This window comes from Peromyscus leucopus, chromosome 2 (genome assembly GCF_004664715.2).
Source record: "Peromyscus leucopus breed LL Stock chromosome 2, UCI_PerLeu_2.1, whole genome shotgun sequence".
In the NCBI taxonomy this organism is placed as follows: Eukaryota; Metazoa; Chordata; class Mammalia; order Rodentia; family Cricetidae; genus Peromyscus; species Peromyscus leucopus.
In genome coordinates this window covers 98,040,830-98,061,920 of record NC_051064.1, presented here as the reverse complement: position 1 = coordinate 98,061,920, position 21,091 = coordinate 98,040,830, and the positions used below count along the sequence as shown (strand labels likewise).

The 21,091-nt window shown below is 46.6% G+C and overlaps 1 protein-coding gene across 1 annotated transcript; it reads right to left on the bottom strand.

Annotated features, from left to right (window-relative positions):
- Nucleotides 1-790: 790 nt before the first annotated feature.
- Nucleotides 791-9,827, bottom strand: LOC119087497 (translation initiation factor IF-2-like). The gene is made up of 2 exons (XM_037203333.1): nt 9,236-9,827; nt 791-1,078 (listed from the first exon to the last, which is right to left on the bottom strand). The coding sequence occupies exons 1-2, from the start codon at nt 9,317-9,319 to the stop codon at nt 791-793; spliced, it is 372 nt and encodes a 123-aa protein (XP_037059228.1). The 5' UTR covers nt 9,320-9,827.
- Between the last annotated feature and the right edge of the window lie 11,264 nt (nt 9,828-21,091).

Sequence of the window (21,091 nt, the reverse complement as noted above, 5' to 3'; positions counted from 1 at the left end):
ATGGGCATAATGCCTGCTTTACAAACTTCTTTAAATACTAAATGAGATGCACATCTAAGTCCTGACTCAATGCTATTCCTCTTTATTTACCTCATAAAACTACTTCCCTCAATAAAAGTATTTAAATGAGTATATTTTTACTTATGCTCCCAGAAGCACTAATAATCCCTATCATGATTAGTCATACGCAATAACAATATAATTAATAATAATGTTAATTACCTCTGATTGGGGGCACTAAGTGCTTAATATGTATAATCTATATCTAATCTAACCATCGTTGTGTATCTTAAAGATAGGTATCATTACTCCCGTTTTATGGGTGAGCATAACGAGACAGGGAAGTTAGGAAATGCACACAGGTCACCCTCTGGGTAGGGCAGAACTGGCCTTTCAGAAAAGGTCTGTCCATGCACAAAAAGGCCAGACAGGGGAATGCCCTGCGTTTGGAGTTCCGTGTTGGTCTTGGCGACGCCCCTCGGTTTCTTTCTCCGAAAGAAAACAAACATTCTGAGAGGTTTGCTGACACGCAGAAGAGGAAGAGAGGTCCGAGCACAGGATGGCTGCTGTTGGCCCTCTGCGTGTGCTGCGAGCTCCGGACGCTGCCCCTTCCCACCGTGGGTGGCTCCCAGAAGCAGGGAATCACATTATCTGTTGGGAAAGCTTCCAGCACCCGCCTCCCGCCCGCCAGTGTTTGCTCAAGGCCTAGCTCTTCAGAAACTGAAACCAGCAGCCCGAGCTGCCTGCCGGCCTGAGAACACCCCCGCCGGTGCTGCCCAGGCTTTACCTTCTATGGGGCGGACGGCGGCGGGCGGAGGGAGCCGGCGCCGATGACGTAGACGCCCCGCCCCGCCCTCGCCCCGCCCCGCCCTCGCCCCCGGCGTCCGCCTCCTCCGCGCCGGGTGTGGGTGCGCGGGGCTGGGAGAGTGGAGCGCGCGGGCGTGGGAGCGCAGGAGCTCCGGGCGTCTGGTGCGGGATGTCGGGGTGCCCAAGCTGGGGGAGGAGCACGGGGCGGGAAGCCCCGGGCGTGCAGTGGAGGGCCGGCGTGCAGGACGTGAGTCTTGGCGCTGTCCCCGAGCTGAGAGAGCAGAAAGAAAATAGTGTCAGGTCTTCACATGTGACATGGACCGAGCCTGGCATCCAAGAAGCGCTCAGGACATGGTCACAGCGTTGCTGCCCTTGCCCTTCGGATAGGGGTCGGACAGTGTGCCCTGTGAGATTATGAACCTTCGTCCGTCAGGATGTTTAGGCACAGATTGAATGAGATGGGAGAGACGGTGTAAATGATGCCACGGACTCCAACTGGCTGTCTCCAAATCCTGAACTGATGACGTCAGAAAGCTTGCGCAGGACAGTAGCCGAATTGGAATCCAGAAGGCAAACTTAGAGAAACACTTTGTAAACCACTGATTTAAGCAAACAGTCTCCTCGTTTTTCACCTTCAGAGTTCCTCCTGATATGTCCTCTGAGTACACAATTTGAGCTATTTACCAAAGTAAAGCAACCCACAATTTGCTTCCTAAATAATTAATCAAAACCCGGAAGTCACTCAACACATTTTCAGTAAATATTCATTGGAAATGTTTAAATATCAGTTGCGACCAGGTGATGTGCTGGGGCACTCGGGCTGTGGCAAAAGAGATAGACAAAGGCTGTGTCCTCGTGGAGAGTCGAGACTTTTGGATACAGAAAATGAACAGCTCAGATACTGAAAAAAAATAAAATAAAATAAAAAATATTGACAAAAGCAAATAAAGGTGATGCATCTTTCTCCTCCATGGATTTTTAAATAGAGGTGATATCTTTCCTCTATGCATGAACACACACACACACACACACACACACACACACATACACACACACACCTCATATCACAATGCTAATACTTTTGTGAACCCGGAAGGTCCAAGATCCTGATATTAATAACATCTAAACCTGCATGAAGACAGCCTACAGGAAGACCCTATGGCCGGGACTCCTGCTTGTGTGGTCTTCCTCATGATAAACCCTTACCAGATGTCCCCACTCAGTTCTCAGTGAGTGGCTCAGAGTATGCGCTTTGAAGCCAGTCTACCAGGGTTGACTTCAAGACCTTTCTTAGCATCAGAGGTCATGGGCAAAGTACTTGACCTCTGTGTGCCTACGCTCCTCTTCTATAAACTTCTGAATAATACCTGGTTCACAGGATTCCGGGCATTAGAGATGGTACTTCAAAGCGGGTGGCAGGCATTTGGTGTGTGATATAGTTCTCTCTGCCTAGAGAAGCCCTCCTCCCCCTTTCTCAGCGTGGAGACCATGTATTTATAGTCCAATGTCACCTCCTCTCTGGAACCTTCCTTGCTTTATTGGCAAGGTAATTGGATGCTTTGCCTTCTGATCCCAACTCTTTTATAGTACCTTCAAGGACCCTTCGTGCTGCAGTAAGGTTTTTAAATGCTGTTTAGGTGTTTGCCTTCTGTATTTGACTATACATTCTTAAAGAGCAGGGACTCGATGTCATACAACTTACTTCATCCCTAGAAACAAGGCAGTCCCCAGAGCAGAGTGAGCACTTGACACTATCTTGAGTTAATAGGTGGATGGGTGAATGGGTAGGTGGATGGATGATGATGGATGGATGATGGGTGAAGTAATCCTCCCAGGATTGTGAAATTCGAGTCCAGAGTCTGTGTTTAGTTTATGTTGGGAATATCACATTTTTGAGTCTCTGTTTTGCCATCTGGAAATCAAATCTGGATCTTGTAATAATAGCACCTATTTGGGGGGTCAGAAGTTCAGGGGAGATGTGTACAGGACAGCACACAGGCAAATACTCTCTGGAGCCAGTGCTTAGGCTCCAGTCCCAGCTCTACCACCTATTAGCAGAATGATATTTGACCAGTTCTTACCCTTGCTGTAATGGGAAAGGCAGAACACATTAATGAACTGTTCCTAAATTCAAGAAATAGTCTTTGTAAAAGTCCACAATACAGGGTAGATATTCAGAAATAAAAACTGCCTCCCTTCCCCACCTGCCACCTTGTCTGTTCTCTAGACCCATAGGCCTGGACTCTCAGTACCCAAGACAGCTGTTCAAATGCCGTATTTTGCTCCAAGTGACTAATGCCACTTAAGCCAAGGTTGGAAAGCTGACTCCAGGACCAAGTTTAAACTTGAGCGCTGAGTTAGAAGCAGGGAATGTGGCTGACTGGTTGATTTAATTAATAAGGACACTTTTGAAAGAGAGCACTTTTTAAATCAACAAACATTCCAAGGAAATTGAAAGCAAGAGCTAATCCATGATTTCATGTGTGGGTTTCACGTGTGACTGAGAGAGTCCTTATATAAAGATATGAATAATGAATCGCCCAAAGCTAAGGGAGTATTTCTCAAACTCTAAGAGCCGAGGTCGGAATTGGCTTTGGAATCAATTAGCCGGTTAATTGGGATACAATGTTGTAGCAAATCTTAAATGCCCTTCTGCTCTATTGGAATACATTCTACTAACTATTCAAAATTCTCCAAGGGCCACTTATCCATTGCTAAGCCAACAGCTATGGCAGAGAAAGGACTAAAAGACATCTCTACCTTGGACCTAGAATGTCACCACACCCCATATGAAACCCCAACCCCTTCCCTGAGTCTTCTAAGTCTCAGTGTGAAATTTAGAAAAGGCTGCAATGGGAGCCCAGGGCTTTGGGAGCTGAGTTTGTCCATGGCTCAGCCAAGGAACACTTGGCAGCAGAACTCAAAGGGGGAACTTGAGAATGCAGAGGCCCCCCACAGGACCTGAGGGATGAGCTCTGAAAGGGTAGGGATCTTATTAGCAAAGCCAAGCTCCCTGCCAAGGAGGACATGTGACTGAATATCCAAAGAAAATAGGATACAACTCACTTTAATGTCAGACCTACAAAACTTCTGGGGCTACCTGCATCTTCCACCTTTCTCTCTCTTAGCTCCCCACCCTTTCCTTGACCTTGTCAAATGCCTGTTTCCAGAACTCACTCCCGCCTGACATTGCCTGGGCAGCCCCTCTCTGAGAACCAGTTTTTCTCCTTTCCACCATGTGCTTATTAGGACATAGAGTTCCCATTGGAAGATCACTTCAAGTTATTTCCTGATCTGCTGGGCAGCTTCCTTCCTCTCCCCCAACATCCTCTTTTTATGCATCTTCATAGAGAAGTAATTGACCCAAACTAAACCACAAATGCTTGGAGAGTTCAGTTTGTTGGACACCAACCTGTGAAAGCTTCTCCACCATCTAGACAGCCAACATTTTCATAACCTCATTTTTTTTTTTTCAGGCCTTTGTAAGTTTTTCTCTAGCCTCCCCCTCAGCAAACAACCATTGGCCTATTTTCTATCATTTTCTGTATATGAGCTTCCATTTTCTATAGATGGAATTACACCATGTTGACACTTTGACAAGCTTCTTTCACAGAGCACAATTGCATGGACACTCCAGCGTCAGCTTTCCCCAGCTTTGATTTGTGGACTTTCTTGGGGTCAAGAGCTGGGCCCATCTAGAACACAGCACAGTGCTGACGTAGGGAAGTCTGTGGGGAAGACTACAGTGGTATAGGAAGAGGTTGGGATTTGGTGTGCCAGACGTATATACTGTCATCCCAGACCCCACTGCTTGTGGCTGTGAAGCCAGGAGAGACGATTGATTGCTTTTGGAGCCTCAATTTCCTCGACTGGGAATTGGGGTGATGATTAAGCTCTTTTCTCTGAGAGTTTGTGAAACTCCACTGAGCCAGGAGATAAAGTGCTCTGTAAACTGTGAAAGGTCAGTCCTGGGGAGGGATTAGGCCTGGATCAAGCCAACACCACACTGGGAATGCCCCAGCTCCCCAGGCTATTTAAAGAAGGTCTTGTCATTCAGGGAGACTGCATGCCTTTGTCAATCCTTGCAGGAACAGCCAATAAGAGCTGTGCCTGGTGTCCTTTAACTCGGCCCCATCTCTAAAATGGCAAAGATTCTTTTCCCTTGACCCTCCCCCACTGCTCTGTGTGGGCTGTGTTTGTTTACAAGGTCTCCCTTCCTCAGGAGCTCCAAGTGACCAGACAATTCTTCTTCTGGCCTGGAGTCCTCTGATAAGACTGATAAGGTCCGTCTGTCTGCTGGGGGCTCCAAGGATCAGCAGAAAGAGGAACTAAGCCTGTGGAAGGGAGCCTGCCAGGCCCGGCTGTGGCTTCCTTTGGCAGGGCTAAGGACAATGAGGAATAGAAAAGTAAACATTTGATCTCCTCTTTAAAATCAGATTTGATTTATGAAATCAACTCAACTTCAGAAGGATCTTTTCTACCCTGGAAGGAGACTTCTATCTACATCCTTGCTTAGTAAAGAGAATTGTGTGGACTGGAGGGCCTGCAGACCCAGAGTCAAGTATTCATGCAGCCATGAGTTTCTTATACGACCTTGGCAAAGCCACTAACCCCCTCTCAGCTTTAGTTCATGGGAACTAACATGCTTTGAACGCCTACTTTGTATCAGCTGCCTGCCACACTGTGTTTTCCATGTGCTTCATAAACTATCATCTTCAATGCGATTCTAAGTAAAGGAAGGCAAATTCATCTTTCCAAGATGCTGGTATGGTCAAAGCTTGAGCCCTAGAAGCTGTAACAAGCTAGTCTCGGTCACCCATCCTCTGTAGGAGGATGTAAGGAGACATGTAAGGAGCCATGACAACTGAAAAGCAAAGAACAGAGATTTATTCAATGTGGCCACCTTGGAAATGGGTCCAGTGAGGATACCTCAGCCCCACCCTGCAAATCCATCTCCAGGGTCCTGACTTGAAGCCTAGGGATAAGAGGGCAAAAGGCGTGCACAGCTAAGCAGTTCACCCATCACTGACCCATCATTGTTTCTACATTCAGACTACATGAACGTGGTCTGAAAAGTCAGAACTGTGTAGAGTCTCTTCTGAGATGACAAAATCCTCCTTGGCTGGCACCAGGCTTCACCCTTCTTCCCTCTCTCAGCATGAGATTCCCTGGGAAATCCTAGTTCTCCAGTGGGGTGTGCTGTCTCAGTGGTCAACAGTCCGAGATGGGAAAGGCTCTGCTCTCTTTGGAGTATCTCCTGTCAGGGAAGTTACAAGGTCATCTACAAAACAGCCAAGATAAGAAGAAAGCGGGACAGAAGACATGTTCTTTTGAGAAGTAGGAGGCAGCATTCTCAAAGAGTGAACTTAAATGATTTCTTGGTCATACTGTGTGAAAAGGAGCTTCTGTGACCCACTTACTGTGGGGGAATACAGTATTCAACATTGGCAAAGACACCAATCTAATGTGTTGCACACACTTACAAAGACCCACAATTCACTTCCATGTCTAGAACGCACTGGGTAATCTTAACTTAAAGGAATATAACTTTATTTCTAAACAAAAAAATTAAATTAATCATCAAACTTTTTTTTCTTGGTAACACTTTTTTTAAGTATATCAAGAAAGAGGTGATCCTCAGTGCCCTGGAGTCATGAACTAAGAGGATTCCAGAGTTTATTCAGTAGCTGTGGGAATTCCATTCATAGAACCCATTATTATGCCTCTAGTGTTGAGAAGCTTATCACCTGCTGACAGTCCTCCCTGTCACCGAACTAGTGTGTAGTGCTTGGGACAGCACCAGCCCACAGAGACACGCTGCAAGCCACATGCCTGCTTGGCCATTTTCTAGGACATGGGAAAACCGTAAATACTAGCCCGATGGCTCTGAAAACATCATTTCCACCCTATAACCCATTACAAATATTAGTAAGGTGTTTCACAGGCTTTTCAAAAACAGTATTTGAAATCTAGTGCTCAATAGCTTCCTCTGGCTCGTGTTTACAGCTCCAGACTTCACAGGACCAGAAGATTCTTCTGTAGGTTAAGCTGAGCACTTCCTACCTGTGTCTCCCTTCCATGATCCTTACTTCAGTTTACAAAGGCATGGTTTCCAGATGCCACCAACAGGGAGATGAGTTCTCCTGTTCAGTGGGGCCAACATGCTACCAAGTGCCCCCCATTACAGAGCTCAGCCCTGGGGCAATGCTCTGCCAAGTCTGGCTCCCCACCAGAAAGCACTTTCCAAATGTAATTATGCCCTGTACACCAGGAGTCCTCTGCCTTGGAACAGGACAGCTGGCCATCTTAACACCCTTTTATCTTACACAGAAGCTAGAGCGTCTGCTTAGCAGTGTTTGTAGGGCACCTTCTTTCTCCTCCCTAGGATCAGTTTCCCCGGCTATCAGCTGACAGGCTGGAATCTTCTAAGACCTTTAACTGCTCCCATGCACACCACCACTCTCTGCCTCCCTGCTAGTTCTCCTCATTCAACAGAATCTGTGGTTGTTAAGAAGTTATCTCTGCCTGGTGCCTAACAAGAACACACTGAGTGTTTAACACAACACGTGCCAGGCACGGTGTAAAGGATCTGTACATGACATTTTATTTGGTCTTCTCCATACCCAAGTGAAGTAAATACTGTTATTATCCTCTCGTATAACTGTAGAAACTGAGGCATCAGGTGTTGACTCATAGGTCAAAGGCCTAATGAGGGGAGGAGCTGCCTGACACCTGCCCGGGGTCCTTTCCAGGCTCCCTGTTCCAGCTGTGAATCAGGTTCAGTCCTCTAAACCCCAAACTAGGCTCAGGTCTCATGTTACAGCTCAGGAAAGCTAGGTTTTCCCTTTATATCCTTGTTTTTAAAACCGGAGATGGCCCTTCTTCTGTTTTTCGGAGGAAGGAAGTACTGCTGCGTCTTCCTTGCTGAGGAAATCCTACCCTTTGCAAATGGACTTTCTTCCCATCCCCTTGACCTTTCAGGAAAGGGGGGAGGCCCCGGGAAGGCTCTGGAAGAGGACCGTAGAGCAGAGTTCGCCCTGTCTAGGGCAGGAGTATTTTTAGAGCTGGCTGTACACTGTTTACAAGGAAGCCGGTCCCCTGTGCCTGCCTGCTCCCTCCAGGGAACACTGGCTGCCAGCCCCACCCACCCAGCTCTGTGCCTGGCCCTCCCTCCCTCCCTCCCTGTGCCTTTCCTATGTTTCCATCAGCCCCAGGGCTCTGTCTGAAGATGGGTATGCGGCATGATGGCTCCTGACTAAGATGCCTGAAAGTCTCCTGCAGAGGACTAACTGTGTTGGGGGCACTGGGAAACAAACTTCCAACAGCTAAGATGGCCTAGGGCCCAGTTGGGAGTCCCTCCCACCCCCAGGGACTGCTGAGCTCTCCCTCCCAGACTTCCTGACAAGGGGAACCTCAGAACTTCCCTGTGAGAGGGGATGGAGGGCTGCAGGCCTGGCTCAGCAGGCTCAGCAGCTCTGCCTGCAGCTCTCACGGGTGTGATATGTGTATTTCTCTCCGCTAGTCTTGAGACTCTAAAGCAAGTGGGGGATGGACAGCAAGTGCCCCCACTGGATGACTGAGAGCTCAGTGTCTCCACTGCAGGAGAGTATTTAGGCCTACCTCCCGCAGTGGAAGAAAGCATTAATAGGACAATAGTGTAAAATCTTTAGCATGGGCCAGACACACAACACCCAGGACCGCGGTAGTCATTTCTCTGACTCCACCCTTCTCCTAGCGTCTAACTTAAGGAGACTTTCAGCAGAGGATGCTTTTCTTTATTCTCGTAGCTCAGAGTTCTTACACTTATAAGTCTGCGTGAAAACTCTCCTCCAACCTGAACCCTCAGGCCATGCATGCCTGAAACCTCATTATTAAGATGCAGAGCCCTACCATCCCAGGAGCTTGCTGGCCAGCCAGCCTAGCTGGAATGTTGAGCTTTAGGTTCAAGGAAAAACCTGGTCTCTAAAAATAAGGGGGGATGTGATAACAGAAGACACCTGATGCACTCCTCTGGTATATACATATATATGTGCATATATATATACACACACACACACACACACACACACATATATGTAACTCACATACACCCCACATTGAAAAACAAAATAAACTGTCCCTTGGCCACATACATTTAAAGGAAAATTAGGCCAAGCATTTATTCCTTCTCCTCTAGCCCCGAATCCATCCCCTTGCTATTCTGAAGTCTTTCAGAAGATATTCAAAGTGCCTTCCTAAGTTGCAGTCCCTAGATTTTAGAACAGGCTAACCACACCCTTTATCTTTATCTTCCTAGCTTCTGAGAGCATCATCTGGACCAGTATTCATAGACATGGCCCAAGGGAGCCACACTTCCCAGGGTCTAACCCTAAGCTGGCAGTGCTGAGCAGGAAGCTGGACCTAGGTGACCTAGGCATCCCCATGCTACCTTCAGATGTGGCAATTCGGATGGCAAGGTTTCCAGGATCCTCACAGCAAATGTTCCAGTCTCGAATGCAGACTTCTCCAGCATCTGAAAGCTTCTAGGTAGGTGTTTAGTTGAGGCAGTTCCTTTCCCACAGGCATTTCCTCCTCTTCCTCCTGGTCACCTACCCTTCCTCCTCTTGTTTCCCACTTCCTCTAATGCCTTGTTCCTCCCTCTCCTCCACTTCCTCCTTCACCTCCTCTTCCCCACAGCTGTGTTCCTAACCCAAGTATCAGCCTACTTATATTCTAAAGAAGAGTCCCAGTACAGAAGAGGGAGACAGACTTCTTTCTGTGGGGTGCCATCTCAGCTTCTCTCACTTCTTCCATTGAAATATGTTGGGTGCCAGGCACTGGGTCAGCAACTCAGAGGCCTGGTCACTTCTTAGCCCTGGGCAGTCACATATGAAAAAGGTTTTACCCTTGTCCACTTTTATGATCTCAAAGAGTTGCATCCACACTGTCCAATGTCATTTTGCTTCACAAGAGCTGTCTCAACAACATAGCTTCTTCGCCTTAAGCAGCGAGCTGCTCTTAGTATGAGATTATGTGAAGGATGTCTCGCCCCTTGTCACCCTACCCTGCCTACCAGGAAGAAGCAGTAGTATACTTGCCAGTAGAAAAGCGTGAGTGAGCAAAAGGGTCAGCCACGAACACATGTAGTCCAAGGGCAGAGCACAGGCAAGGAAGAGTGTTGAGAAGAGGTTGGAGGCACTGTGTGTCACAAATCATGCCAGCAGTGCCTGGAAGCCATTGCCCTGTCCTCTTCTGCACCCAGAGATGACTCAAGTGAAAATGTGAAGAATGGGCTGGAGAGGGATGGAAGAGCCACAGCCAGATCTCATGAGAAGTGGTGGCCATTATTCCTGCTCTGCTTTGACTCCCTCTGACTTTATTTTCTTCATCTGGAAGTTGTATGTGTGTATGTAATGGGCACACTCACACACAAGCTATGGGCTGAAGCCTTCATAAGTAAGACAATGTAGAAGGAAAGCTCTTTGGAAGCATAAGATAGTCTTCATTCCTCAGTCTGCAGCTGCTGTTCCCATTCTGTGAAGGGAAGTCCTCACCCGGAAAACCTTGTTCACACTGGCTCAGGGCCCAGGACCCGGGGCGTGAGCACTATGGATGCTGGGCTCTCCCTTTCCATTTCCCTTGTTGACTTCCCAATGTGACTGTTATTGGCTCACAGAAAGGCAAGCCGTTTTGTATGACTTGTCAGATGTTGAGCTGTTGTCCCACCTTGGTTTCCCAGGTTTCTTGGGAAGGTTCTGAGGCTAAAATTCAAGATCCAAGAAGCCATCAAAAGGGGTGGACAAGTATGTATCTTATGCATCTCCTCTCCTGTACTCAGGGAATGGACACTTTGGAGATCAGTGACCAGGGCCTAGACTAATGCCAACTGTCCCTTGCCTCCAGCTTCATCCTTCTAAGCTATCAGTTCACGCCTGTCAGTATGACCTGTTCCATAGATGGTTCTAATTGTGACATGTCCCTCTCTGCTCTCCCCACCACCCCCAAGTCAATCCCACAGCAGAGGACCCACAATCCCCCTGGCACCAGACTCCCTCACCAGCACTGTGTATTGTCTCTATCACAACCTACACAAACTGCATGTTCTCACCCCAGAATCCCGTTCTCCAAAGGGAGACACACTAGGCTGTGCTGCCTGGTGCCCTCTCCCTCACGGGCATCCCGATCCTGACCCTGTCAACTAGTTTAATGCACACGTTTCCCTCCGAGGCCAGCCCAGGAGCCAGTTCCTCTCCAGAGGATCTTCCCCTCCATCCTCTGCACCCTCAGAGCCCAGCATGAGGCAGTCTCAGCACAGCGTTCTTAACCAAGAGTCAGGCAGTCAAGAGCTTCCAGCATGGGGAACTGCATCTTTATGATCACTCGTGGACCCTACCTAAAATTCAGCATTTCCTTCCTGTTTGCACTCAGACTCAGTGCACAGGGAATTAGCTAGCTAGTGCCTGAGATTTAGCATTTGGAAAATGATATTCATTTATAGTTGGTGAAGATTACCTTAAAAACTGGTATATTCATCTATAGTTGAAAATGATAATAATTAACAGCCCTCTAGTTCTGGCTATTTAATGTGTAAATAAAAAGTTCATAAATCATTACTTACTCGTTTTATCTATTTTCATAGCTTCTGGAAATTAATTGGCTTCTTTTTTAATGATGTGTGTTTTATGCATTTTTAAAAATGTCATTCTACGTAGAGGTCCATGGGCTATACTAGATTGGCCAATTTTTTTTTTTTTTTTTTTGCATTTATGGTGACCAGGACCCACCACTATAGCTGTGGGTTCATTTTAGACAGCTCTCTCAACAGATGTTATAGTATCTTGAAAACAAGGGGTGCTTGTCTTACCTACACAAACATTTGAAATAATTCAAATGTGTTCTTGAGACAGGGACTCAGAAAATTGTCCAAAATGGACAACCTCAAAATCCTCCTGCCTTCACTCATCAGGAGAGAGATAAATGATGGCAAGAAGGACGGCAGTCCTGGGAGGGAGGGGTTGATTTCCATTCAGAACATCTACTCCTCCCCTGTTGTGGTCATTCCTCTCTCTTGACACTCCCTCACCTTCTTGATCTCTGCTCCAACATCACCCCCTCCAGGAACCCCTCCACAGACAGCACTGCTGGAACACTGGCCCGCTAGAAGGCTTTCTTGCTCTATCCCCGACTTTGCCATCCAAACATTTCTGTCTTAGTCAGTGTTCTGTTGCTCTGAAGAGACACCATGACCACAGCAACTGCTACAAAAGAAAGCATTTAATTGGGGCTTTGCTACACGTTCAGCGGTTTAGTCCATTGTCATCATGGCAGGAAGCATGGTGGCATGCAGGCAGACATGGTGCTGGAGAGGGAGCTGAGGGTTCTACATCCAGATCAGCAGGCAGCAGGGAAAGAGGGGGACTCTGGGCCTAGCTTGAGCTTCTAAAACCTCAAAGGCCACCCCTAGTGACATACTTCCTCCAATAAGGCCACACCTACTCCTACAAGGCCACACCTCCTAATAGTGCCATTCTCCATGAGCCTAGTGAGTTCCATTTTCATTCAAACCACCAATTTCTTACCATTTTATAGCTTGTTTCTGGTTTTGTATTCTTCTTTTGACTCTTTTCTACCACAAGAAAGTAAGTTCCATGAAAGTGGAGATCTTTTTATTGATTTCTGTCACCAGTTCCAAGATGACTGATCTACAGCAGCAAGTGGCAAAGTCCAGGCAGTTAACATCAGTCTTCACTCTTCAGAGATTGTGAGAGTTGAAGGTCTGCCATGGCAACCCTAGATGGTTGTGAGTGAGCAGTGGGAAGAAGCCTAGGTTTTCTGCACTAGATGTGGATGAAAGCATTTGGAGCTTTGGGCTGGGAGATTGATCTGAAGAGATCTGAAGAGAACCCTGGGCAAGATAGAATGAGCTGAGGTAATATTGGGCAGCAGGACTGGAGATCAGTGGAAACATGTTTATCTTTAGGGCATCACTCTCCTTAGAAATATAAAATGAGGACCTGGCACACAGACTTTTAGTCACTATTTATGTTGAAGGGAAATTGTGGTTAGAAGATTGCTCATGCAATATGGTAAATGCCGTGAGAGTTGGGAAAGGGACCTTCATGTCCTTGGCACACCATGTTGTCTAATGGTCACTTACTATAGTGACCATTAGATGCAGTTATGGAAGTGGGGCATACTGATGAACTTGACTGACAAGATACATGTTAGGCACCTGAGTTATAGCCAAATAATTGGTCCCAATATCAAGGACCTCATGGCAAAGAAGATCATTGAAATACAAATGAGCAATGACAAGATGACTTCATCCTGTCCACTGTAATACTCCCAATACATAGTAGGTACTCCAGTGTCAGCTCAATGAATACTTGTCAATAAACACATATCCCAAGGAAGCACATAATAACATGGATATCCAGGCCAGGAATGGGGAGGCAAAGCCACCTTCCAGAAGGGAGAGGCGTGGGCTGGGAACATACTGCTGCAAAGCCTATACCTCCTTCAACATTTTTTCTTTTAGGATTTCCTCCCAACCCAGTGAGTCCATACCCACTTTATGAAGGAAGAAACAAATCTCAGTGAAGGTATGGATTTTTATAAAGGTCCTTCAGTTGGCAAACTGAAGGCTTGAGCTCACATCTTCTCAGGGGAAAGTCTGTGCTATCTCCACACACCATTCTGCATCTTGCCAATGCACTAAAAGACTCACTGTGAGAAAGGCGATCTATTGGATCTCCAGTTTCCAAGGGGCTAGAAAGCCATCTAGAAAGACTGAATGACAGGGCAAGTCACATCATTACCACAACCACCAGTAGCAGCAGCATTCTTTTTTTTTTTTTTAAATAGATTTATTTATCTATTCTACATCCTAGCAGCAGCTCCCCCCATCCCTCCCTCACCCCTTTTCTGTTCTAGTCCCCAAATCCACTCTTCCTCAAGGGCAGGTCTCCCATGAGTATCCACAAAATACAGCATATCAAGTTACAGTAAGGCTAGGCACCTCTCCACGTATTAAGGCTGGGCAAGGTGACCCAGTATGAGAAGTAGGGGCCCAAAAGCCAGTAAAAGAGTCAGAGACAGCCCCTGTTCCCACCATTAGGAATCCCACAAGAGGACCAAGCCACACAACTATAACATATATGAAAAGTGCCTAGGTCAGTCCCTACATTTTCGGTTCAGTCTATGTGAGCCCCTCTGAGCTCAGGTCAGTGGTTCTGTGAGTTTTCTTGTTACGTCCTTGACCCTTTCTCTTCCTCTTCTGCAAAATTCCCCGAACTCCACCTAATGTTTGGCTGTGGGTCTGCATCTGTTTCCATCAGCTGCTGGATGAAGCCTCTCTGATGACAATTGGGCTAGGCATCAATCTGGTCACAGGAGATGGCCAGTCCAGGCTATATGCATCACAGTAACATTCTTATAGCAATGAATATTTTACAAGTGCTTATGGTAGGTGGGTGCCTTCCTAAGAGCTGTACGTGTTGAATTCATTCATCCTTCAGAGCCAACCTGTGATGTGGATTCCATTACTGTTCACAATTTATGGACAAAGACACCAAAAACTGTTACATAACTTTCTTAGGCCACACTGGAAGAAATAGAAATGCCAGGGTTCAGACCCACACTGCCTAATTTCACAGCCTTAACTGTCTGGTCTTATGACTCAACAGACCATATCCACACCAGGTCCAACCCTGGGAGCATTCTTCAACTTTTACTAGGAGTGTTCAACGGCCATGGGCCACATATACAGCCAAAGATAGCTTTGAGTACAGCCCAACAAAGGTGTGAACTCGTAAAGGTGTGAACTCGCTTAAAATATTATGGGCTTTGTGGTTTTTTTTCTGCAATTTTTTGTAATGCAGTTCTTCAGTTCTCAAGCATGAACTTTTCATGGAGTGATATCATGTTGTTCTTTCAAAAGGTTCAAAATGCATGCTAGATACTCTCAGGGGCTATGAGAGAAAGGACTAAAGTCTCTCTACTTAAAGACTTACCAGCCCAGAAAGGAAGGTGGATGAGAACTAAAATGTAAGTTTCAGTGGATGTTTGCTAAGACAAGGATATCTGATCTGGTTTTGCAAATGTGGAAAGGAAAATGCTATTTCAGGAAAAGGCCACAGAGTGTCCCATCTTATCCAAGCATGGAAACAAGATATAGAAAGGAAAAAGAATGAAGGCTATGTGGTAAACACAGGGAAAATAAAAAAATAACTGGGGCCCAGATGCTGGAGAATTGGGACTACTGTATCAAACTTCTTCACTCACCATTTATTTATGCTTACCAGTCAGAGGTTGGTGAAGAAAAAGGTGACATACGTTGACCCCAGTTTTAGAATAGTAATGGGATACCAGTATGGACATGCTAGAGAAGGAAAGGAAGACAGGTGGATCACTTGGCACTTATAAAATCAATCACCTCATAACTCAGGCCTAAAACAAAGGCAAGTTTGTTGTTGCCCATAATCTTTGTGTCTGTGGGTGTCTCTGCAGCCAAATAGTGGTTTGCTCAGCCATGGGTACAACCTCTCCACTGAGACAGTGAGAGTGAATGGGTCATATGTCTCTTATTATTGGACTTCTTCTCAGGCCTACTAAGACCAGGAAGAGAAAGCAAGCCCCGATACAGAGGTGCTTTTCAACTTTCTGCTTCATGTTTCCTAGTATCTCATTGGCCAGATACAAGCTTCTAGTGCAACACAACAGACCTACCTCCCAGTGGCAAAAACAACAAAGTCATATAACAAAGTGGGTACACAGGGACAAGGTGAATTCGGTGCTTATATTTAGGAGGTAGTTTTATAATGACCTCACCAAAAATTGTTGCTTAAACTAATATTTGAGACACATTCGGAAGATTACCGTGAGGGAGAAAAAAGAAATATGGACACCTCATGGGTTTTTGGCCGGAGTTACAAGGCAGATGTTTCCTTGGACCAGTGAAGGGGACTGATAGGGGAAGTAGGTTGGAGTTGTAAACACATTCCAGTTCAAATCAGTTCTCTTGGGCTCCAGGAATGTGCTACCTTCCTCACTTGGAGAAAACACACTTCTCCTATCCACTCTCCACTCAGACCTCATGGACCAAATGGACAGTGTGATGTCTGATATGATCCTGCTCTCTTTGCCATGCTGGTGGCCCAGTGTAGAAAGCTAATCCCAAATGGGCCAATGAGAGTGCCCTTCACTATGCAGCTTGCCAGATAGGTCCATCCCTTACAGCTATGTGGGTCATGCTTCTACAGCAGTGTATCTGGCAGAGTGTCCTATACTTCTCTAGAACTATAGATACCCAAAGTGTGGTACCTTCTTCAAATCCTACAGAGGTGTTTCTGCTCTGCCAGTCCCAGTGACTGATTTAGCAGTGTCTCAGATGCCATGTTAAGTATGCTGACCTCTCTTAGGAATTATACTACTGAAGCACATCAGGAAGAGAATTTTTCCTGTTTTTTTCTTTAAAACTCTATAGATGGGACTCTGTAGATGTCTATATCCAGGTCTTATGGAGGAATCTGGTGCATTGATGAACAGAGAGAGGAGGTGGGGGAGTGCCCAGAGCGACAACCCCTCTTTCAACCAACTATTCTCTTCTTGGGATTTGAAAATTGAGTTTTTCCTTCAATGTTGAGACAGTCTTATATGCTTCTGATTTAAATTCTCCTTTGGTGCTTAGCAAGTTCAAGTTGTAAGCAATCCAGTCTTGAACAAAAAGGAAGAAGTTGCTGTGCTCAGGTTTGGAAAGAAGGGAATAGGCATTAAGGATAGACCCACGGCTGAATTAAAAGAATGCCATCATCAGCTGGATGAGTCCATGAGGGAAGCATCCTAGCAGAAATCTCAGGTTTCAGACACTGGAAGGGATGGTGGTGTTTGGGGCAGAGCTGACAATCTACAACTCTTTGGGGTGAGAGAAGGAAAAATGCATTCCTCTGTATTCGAATATCTATTGAGCAATTACTCATTGGGTCCTGTCTAAGCACTGGGGACTCAGCAGTAGATCAGGGAATGCAGATGTGGATGGTGTCTAGGCATCACTGACTGGTAAACACAGAAGTGAGTGCCCACTCAGGGCCAGGAACTGCATACAGTGCTGAGTAGACATCCAGGCAGTGAAGTCCAGCAGGCAGCTGGAAGGAGGGTTAAGCTGGCATTTCAATGGACAGAGTCAGCTCATTGGTATGATTTTGGGAGAGAGTACTTGGAGAAGTCTCCTTCCATAATTCTTGGCCTTCATACATGGACTTCACTAAGGGCCTAAAGACAGAGTGATTCTTTGGCTTGTGTTGCTGGGAGTTGGGCAGGTAAGAACATAGCTTTAGAATGACCGTGGAGGTCATCCTGGCTTTCTGCCCATATCATCAGGTAACTGATGTACGACCTTGACGTTGAATTAATTCTTTAGCTCACATAGCCTTCATCCTCTTCCTGCAGAGTGAAGACAAGAGTGTTCACCCCCATGCTAAGGATAAAGAAATGATGTATATAGAGGAGCAGACGCAAGACCACAAACAGCTGTTTGGCACCCGAGTACCCAATTCCTAATTAAAAGAGCACCATCACCAATTTGATGAGCCCTCTGAGAGAGGCATTCTAGCAGAAAGAGTTCTCTGAGGTTGTCTGCATGCTGTCCTCTGAAATTCCAGCCTCCTGAAGGGCAGTAATGGGCCTCGTGGACCGTGATGCTCTTGGTGACCTCCACTCTGCACCTCACAGCCAGAGGCTTACAAGTATTATTTGTGGTGTGAGTTACAAGCAAGGGGAAACCCCCCAGAAAGCAGGGGAGGAGGGAGAAAACATTGTAAAAGTTGGGAAAATTTGGTTGCCTTCTTAAGTGATGGCAGTTTGCTGAACACCTGAGCTCCGCAGGATGCTTAGGGTCTGACTGTGGCTTTGTGCTCCAGGGCTCTTGGCCCAGGGTCACGTGTAAGGGACTTTTCTTACATTAAGGAAAAAAATCACAAAAATCACTTCTTTTCACCATACTAATGAGTACCTTTGCTGCATCAATGGTAACATTGTTAGAGGTTTGGGGGGGGAGTTTTGGGTTTGGGGGTGGTTTTATTCTGAAGGTCGCTACATAAAGTATCTCACAGGCTTTAAATGTATTTCTAAGCCCAGTTAACTAAACACTTTAGAGGGCTTTAAGGCCTTCGCATCCAACCATCTCCTCACACTGATGATAAAAACAAGAAACAGAGAAATTACAAAGCATGCCCAACAGAGTACAGTATGTTGTGATAGGATAGAAGCCAGACGTAGACCCCAGGCCTCGGACTATGAAGAACTCTCCTGCAGCCTTTGAGGTAACTCAGAGGTGACATTTCACCTCAAAAGCTATGACTATTACCACTACCCCCACCCGACCCCCCACCCCCAGCCCCCCGTGTTGACACTTCTGTGGCAGTAACTTTGAAAGCTGCCATTTATAGCCCTGGCTTGGGAAGGGCAAACACCGTTATCGGTAGGACAACACAGGTGGCTCATGGAACTGGAGCCAGATAGAGCTGAGCAGGAAGCAAGACCCTGTGCACAGACAGACATGACTCAGTCACCTGTCTGCAATCTAAAGGCTGCCAAGACTCAGGGAATAGCATAAGAGGCTACCGTGCTGGTGACAGCCTTGACTTGGGGCCAGACAAGATGGGTTCCATCCCCCTGTCTCTACTCATCTACCTTGACAAGCTCCCCCCTTTCCTCATCTATAGAACAATGATAATGATAGATCAGCTGCAGGTGTTACATTTCAGGAGCTCAGGAGCCACAAACATGCAGTTGTGGGGCTGTCACCAAAACTTAGACTGGGAAGTGGGGTCAGGGTACTCCGATACTGTTATGAGTTCTAGACCTCACCCAGCCCTGCCTACTAGAAGCAGAAGGCTGCTCCAGGTTTGTTCCGAGGCATCCAGGGTACCCAGCTTCCCTCTCTCCTCCTTGGTCTTCTAAAGTGAAGGATTAGGCTTAAGGCCTGGAGCTTCAAGCTTCTCCCAACAGAATCCCAAAGAAGAGTGTGTGCTGGATGAGAGGTAACAGGCAAGATGATATATTATGTTACTGCTGGTATTCAGAGATTGAAAGCCTTGGGTTCAAATCATCACACACCCACGGAGGCATTCATGAATCGTTGGACTGTTGGGTCTTCATTTTCATTTTCCTGCTCTCTGCCTTCAGGTCACATACTGTAGGAGGACAGAAGCAGAGCAAGGCAAAGCCCTTTGTCCTCTGGATGAACGAGAAACTTCTGTAAGTAGGATGCCAGTTCTTCCCTTGCTCTTCCCTTTGCTTCATTAAAGGGGAGTTAACTGCAGGCAGGTGGCTGTCTTTAATCTGTGTAAAACGATGTTGCATTTTGAAGAAACACCCCCCAGAAATCTGGAGATTAGAAGAATGGGGTATCCCAGAGACACTCTGGAAGAGTTCCCGGAAGAGAATGGAAGGGAAACATTCTCTTAAGATCTACTGTCCTCTAGACATGGCAACCACCATTGCTGTGTGTGAAGGGGCATGGGATGAGGATGACAGCTCAGTCTGTTGAGCACTGTGCACAGTTCTTGGCTCTTGCAATTTATTCACCGTGGTTTAAAGATGAGGAAACAGAAGCACTGTGAAGATATACAAGTCACCAAGAGCACCTGAACTTAATCCAGGTTCAAATGCTAGCAATCAGTGTCAGAGCCATATCTACCCTGCCTCCTCAGTACTGAAGGTGTAGGAGTCTTATGGGACATACCCACACCGTTCAGCCAAGGAAACCAAGGCTCTGGAAGATTAAGTTCTCTCCATAGGGTCGTGCAGAGAGAATGGAGTTCCACCGATGCTTTCCTTTTTCTTCGAAATTATTTCTTCGGGCTGGGGATGCAGCTCCATTAGTAGAGTACTTGCCTAGTGTGCATAAAGCCCTGTGTTTTGTTCCTAGCATCATATAAACCAAGGCATGATGGCACATGTTTGTGATCCTAGCACTCAGCAGATAGAGGCAGAAGGATCAAAAGTTTAAGGCCAATCTTGGCTACTTGATGAGTCAGAGGCAATGCAGACTACTTGAGATTCTGTTTCTTTGGCTATCTTTTTGAATTATGCAGGAATGACTGGGTTAATGCCTGAATCTTCCCCCTATCATTTTCTTACTTTGGCTCTATTACCCCCTTAGGATTAGAGAAATCGGCTGTGTTAGTCATATGGAGACCTCAGAGACCCCCAAAACCCATCCTGCCAACTTCCTTAGCTCTGCTGCACTTCAGGAAAAGGACATCCAGGTCCTGCACAGAGAAAGTGCATTGCCACCTTAGTTGTTTCACATTCTGTGTGCCCGGTGCCACAACCGAAGCTCAGTTTAGTTCCATGGGCAACGATGGCCACACTGTTATCAACTGATACACTAATGTCCATTTTCCTGGCTCAGGAATGAGGGGCTGTAGGCTGGTTCTGCTTTTCCAGGTTACTGTAGTCAAGCCAGAAGTTTATCCAGATGGGTAGAACTGGAACACTGTCCTGCTTACAAAACAGAAGGACCTGTATTCCCCTCAATTCCCCTCAAGTGAGGAAGGCCTCTGCCCCAGTCAACTGTCTGTCTCTAACATGGTGGCACAAGACAGTTGAGTGAACTGATAGGAGACTTCGTTATCTACATCCATCTCTCTAGATCCCAGGAGGAAAAGAAAAATCGGTGGTCAGAGTTCAGTTTGGTTCAGTTCTCTAGCAACATGTGACCAAGCCAGATGTTTTCAGACCTGGTGAAATGACCTTTCTGCCAGTCTCCATAACACAGGCTATTCTGGCTCAGGTGGGTGATGGTGCACTGCTGTAGCAGTCCCACCCTTTCCCATGGGCCCTTGAGTCCATTATTACTTTCCCACACTGAGTCACAGCCGAGGTGAACTTCAGACCTCGGGAGAGAGCAGAGCCATCCTGTTGGACAGGTGTGCCTAGGGATCCTTCAGGTCAGCAAAGACTGCCAGGGAAATCCCTTGGGGGTGGGGAGGTGGACTGGGTCAAGTACAAACATGTCACAATGGATCTCCTCCCCTCTCCCACAAGAATGTCTAAGACCAAAGAGTGTCTGCATCTAGGCATTGTACATGGTAGGCTCTAAAACAAAGGTCTCCCATCTTCATCCTGGCATCAACACCTTAACTGTTGCTCTTGATCATGTATGTCTTGACTGCCCTTCTAGCCTTCACTCTTTGAAATGTCTTTGTAATGGTGTTGAGTAGGACTGGCAACATGGCTCAGTGGTTAAGAACCCTTGCCGTATCCACATTTGGTGGTTTATAACTGCTTGTAATTCCTGTTC

Bases quoted from the DNA above. Each gene is read 5' to 3' on its own strand.
- LOC119087497 (XM_037203333.1), bottom strand. From the start codon at position 9,319: ATGCTGGAGAAGTCTGCATTCGAGACTGGAACATTTGCTGTGAGGATC. The intron at 1,079-9,235 runs GTAGCATGGGGA...CTGCTCTCTCAG, and splicing joins CCGAATTGCCACATCTGAAG to CTCGGGGACAGCGCCAAGAC.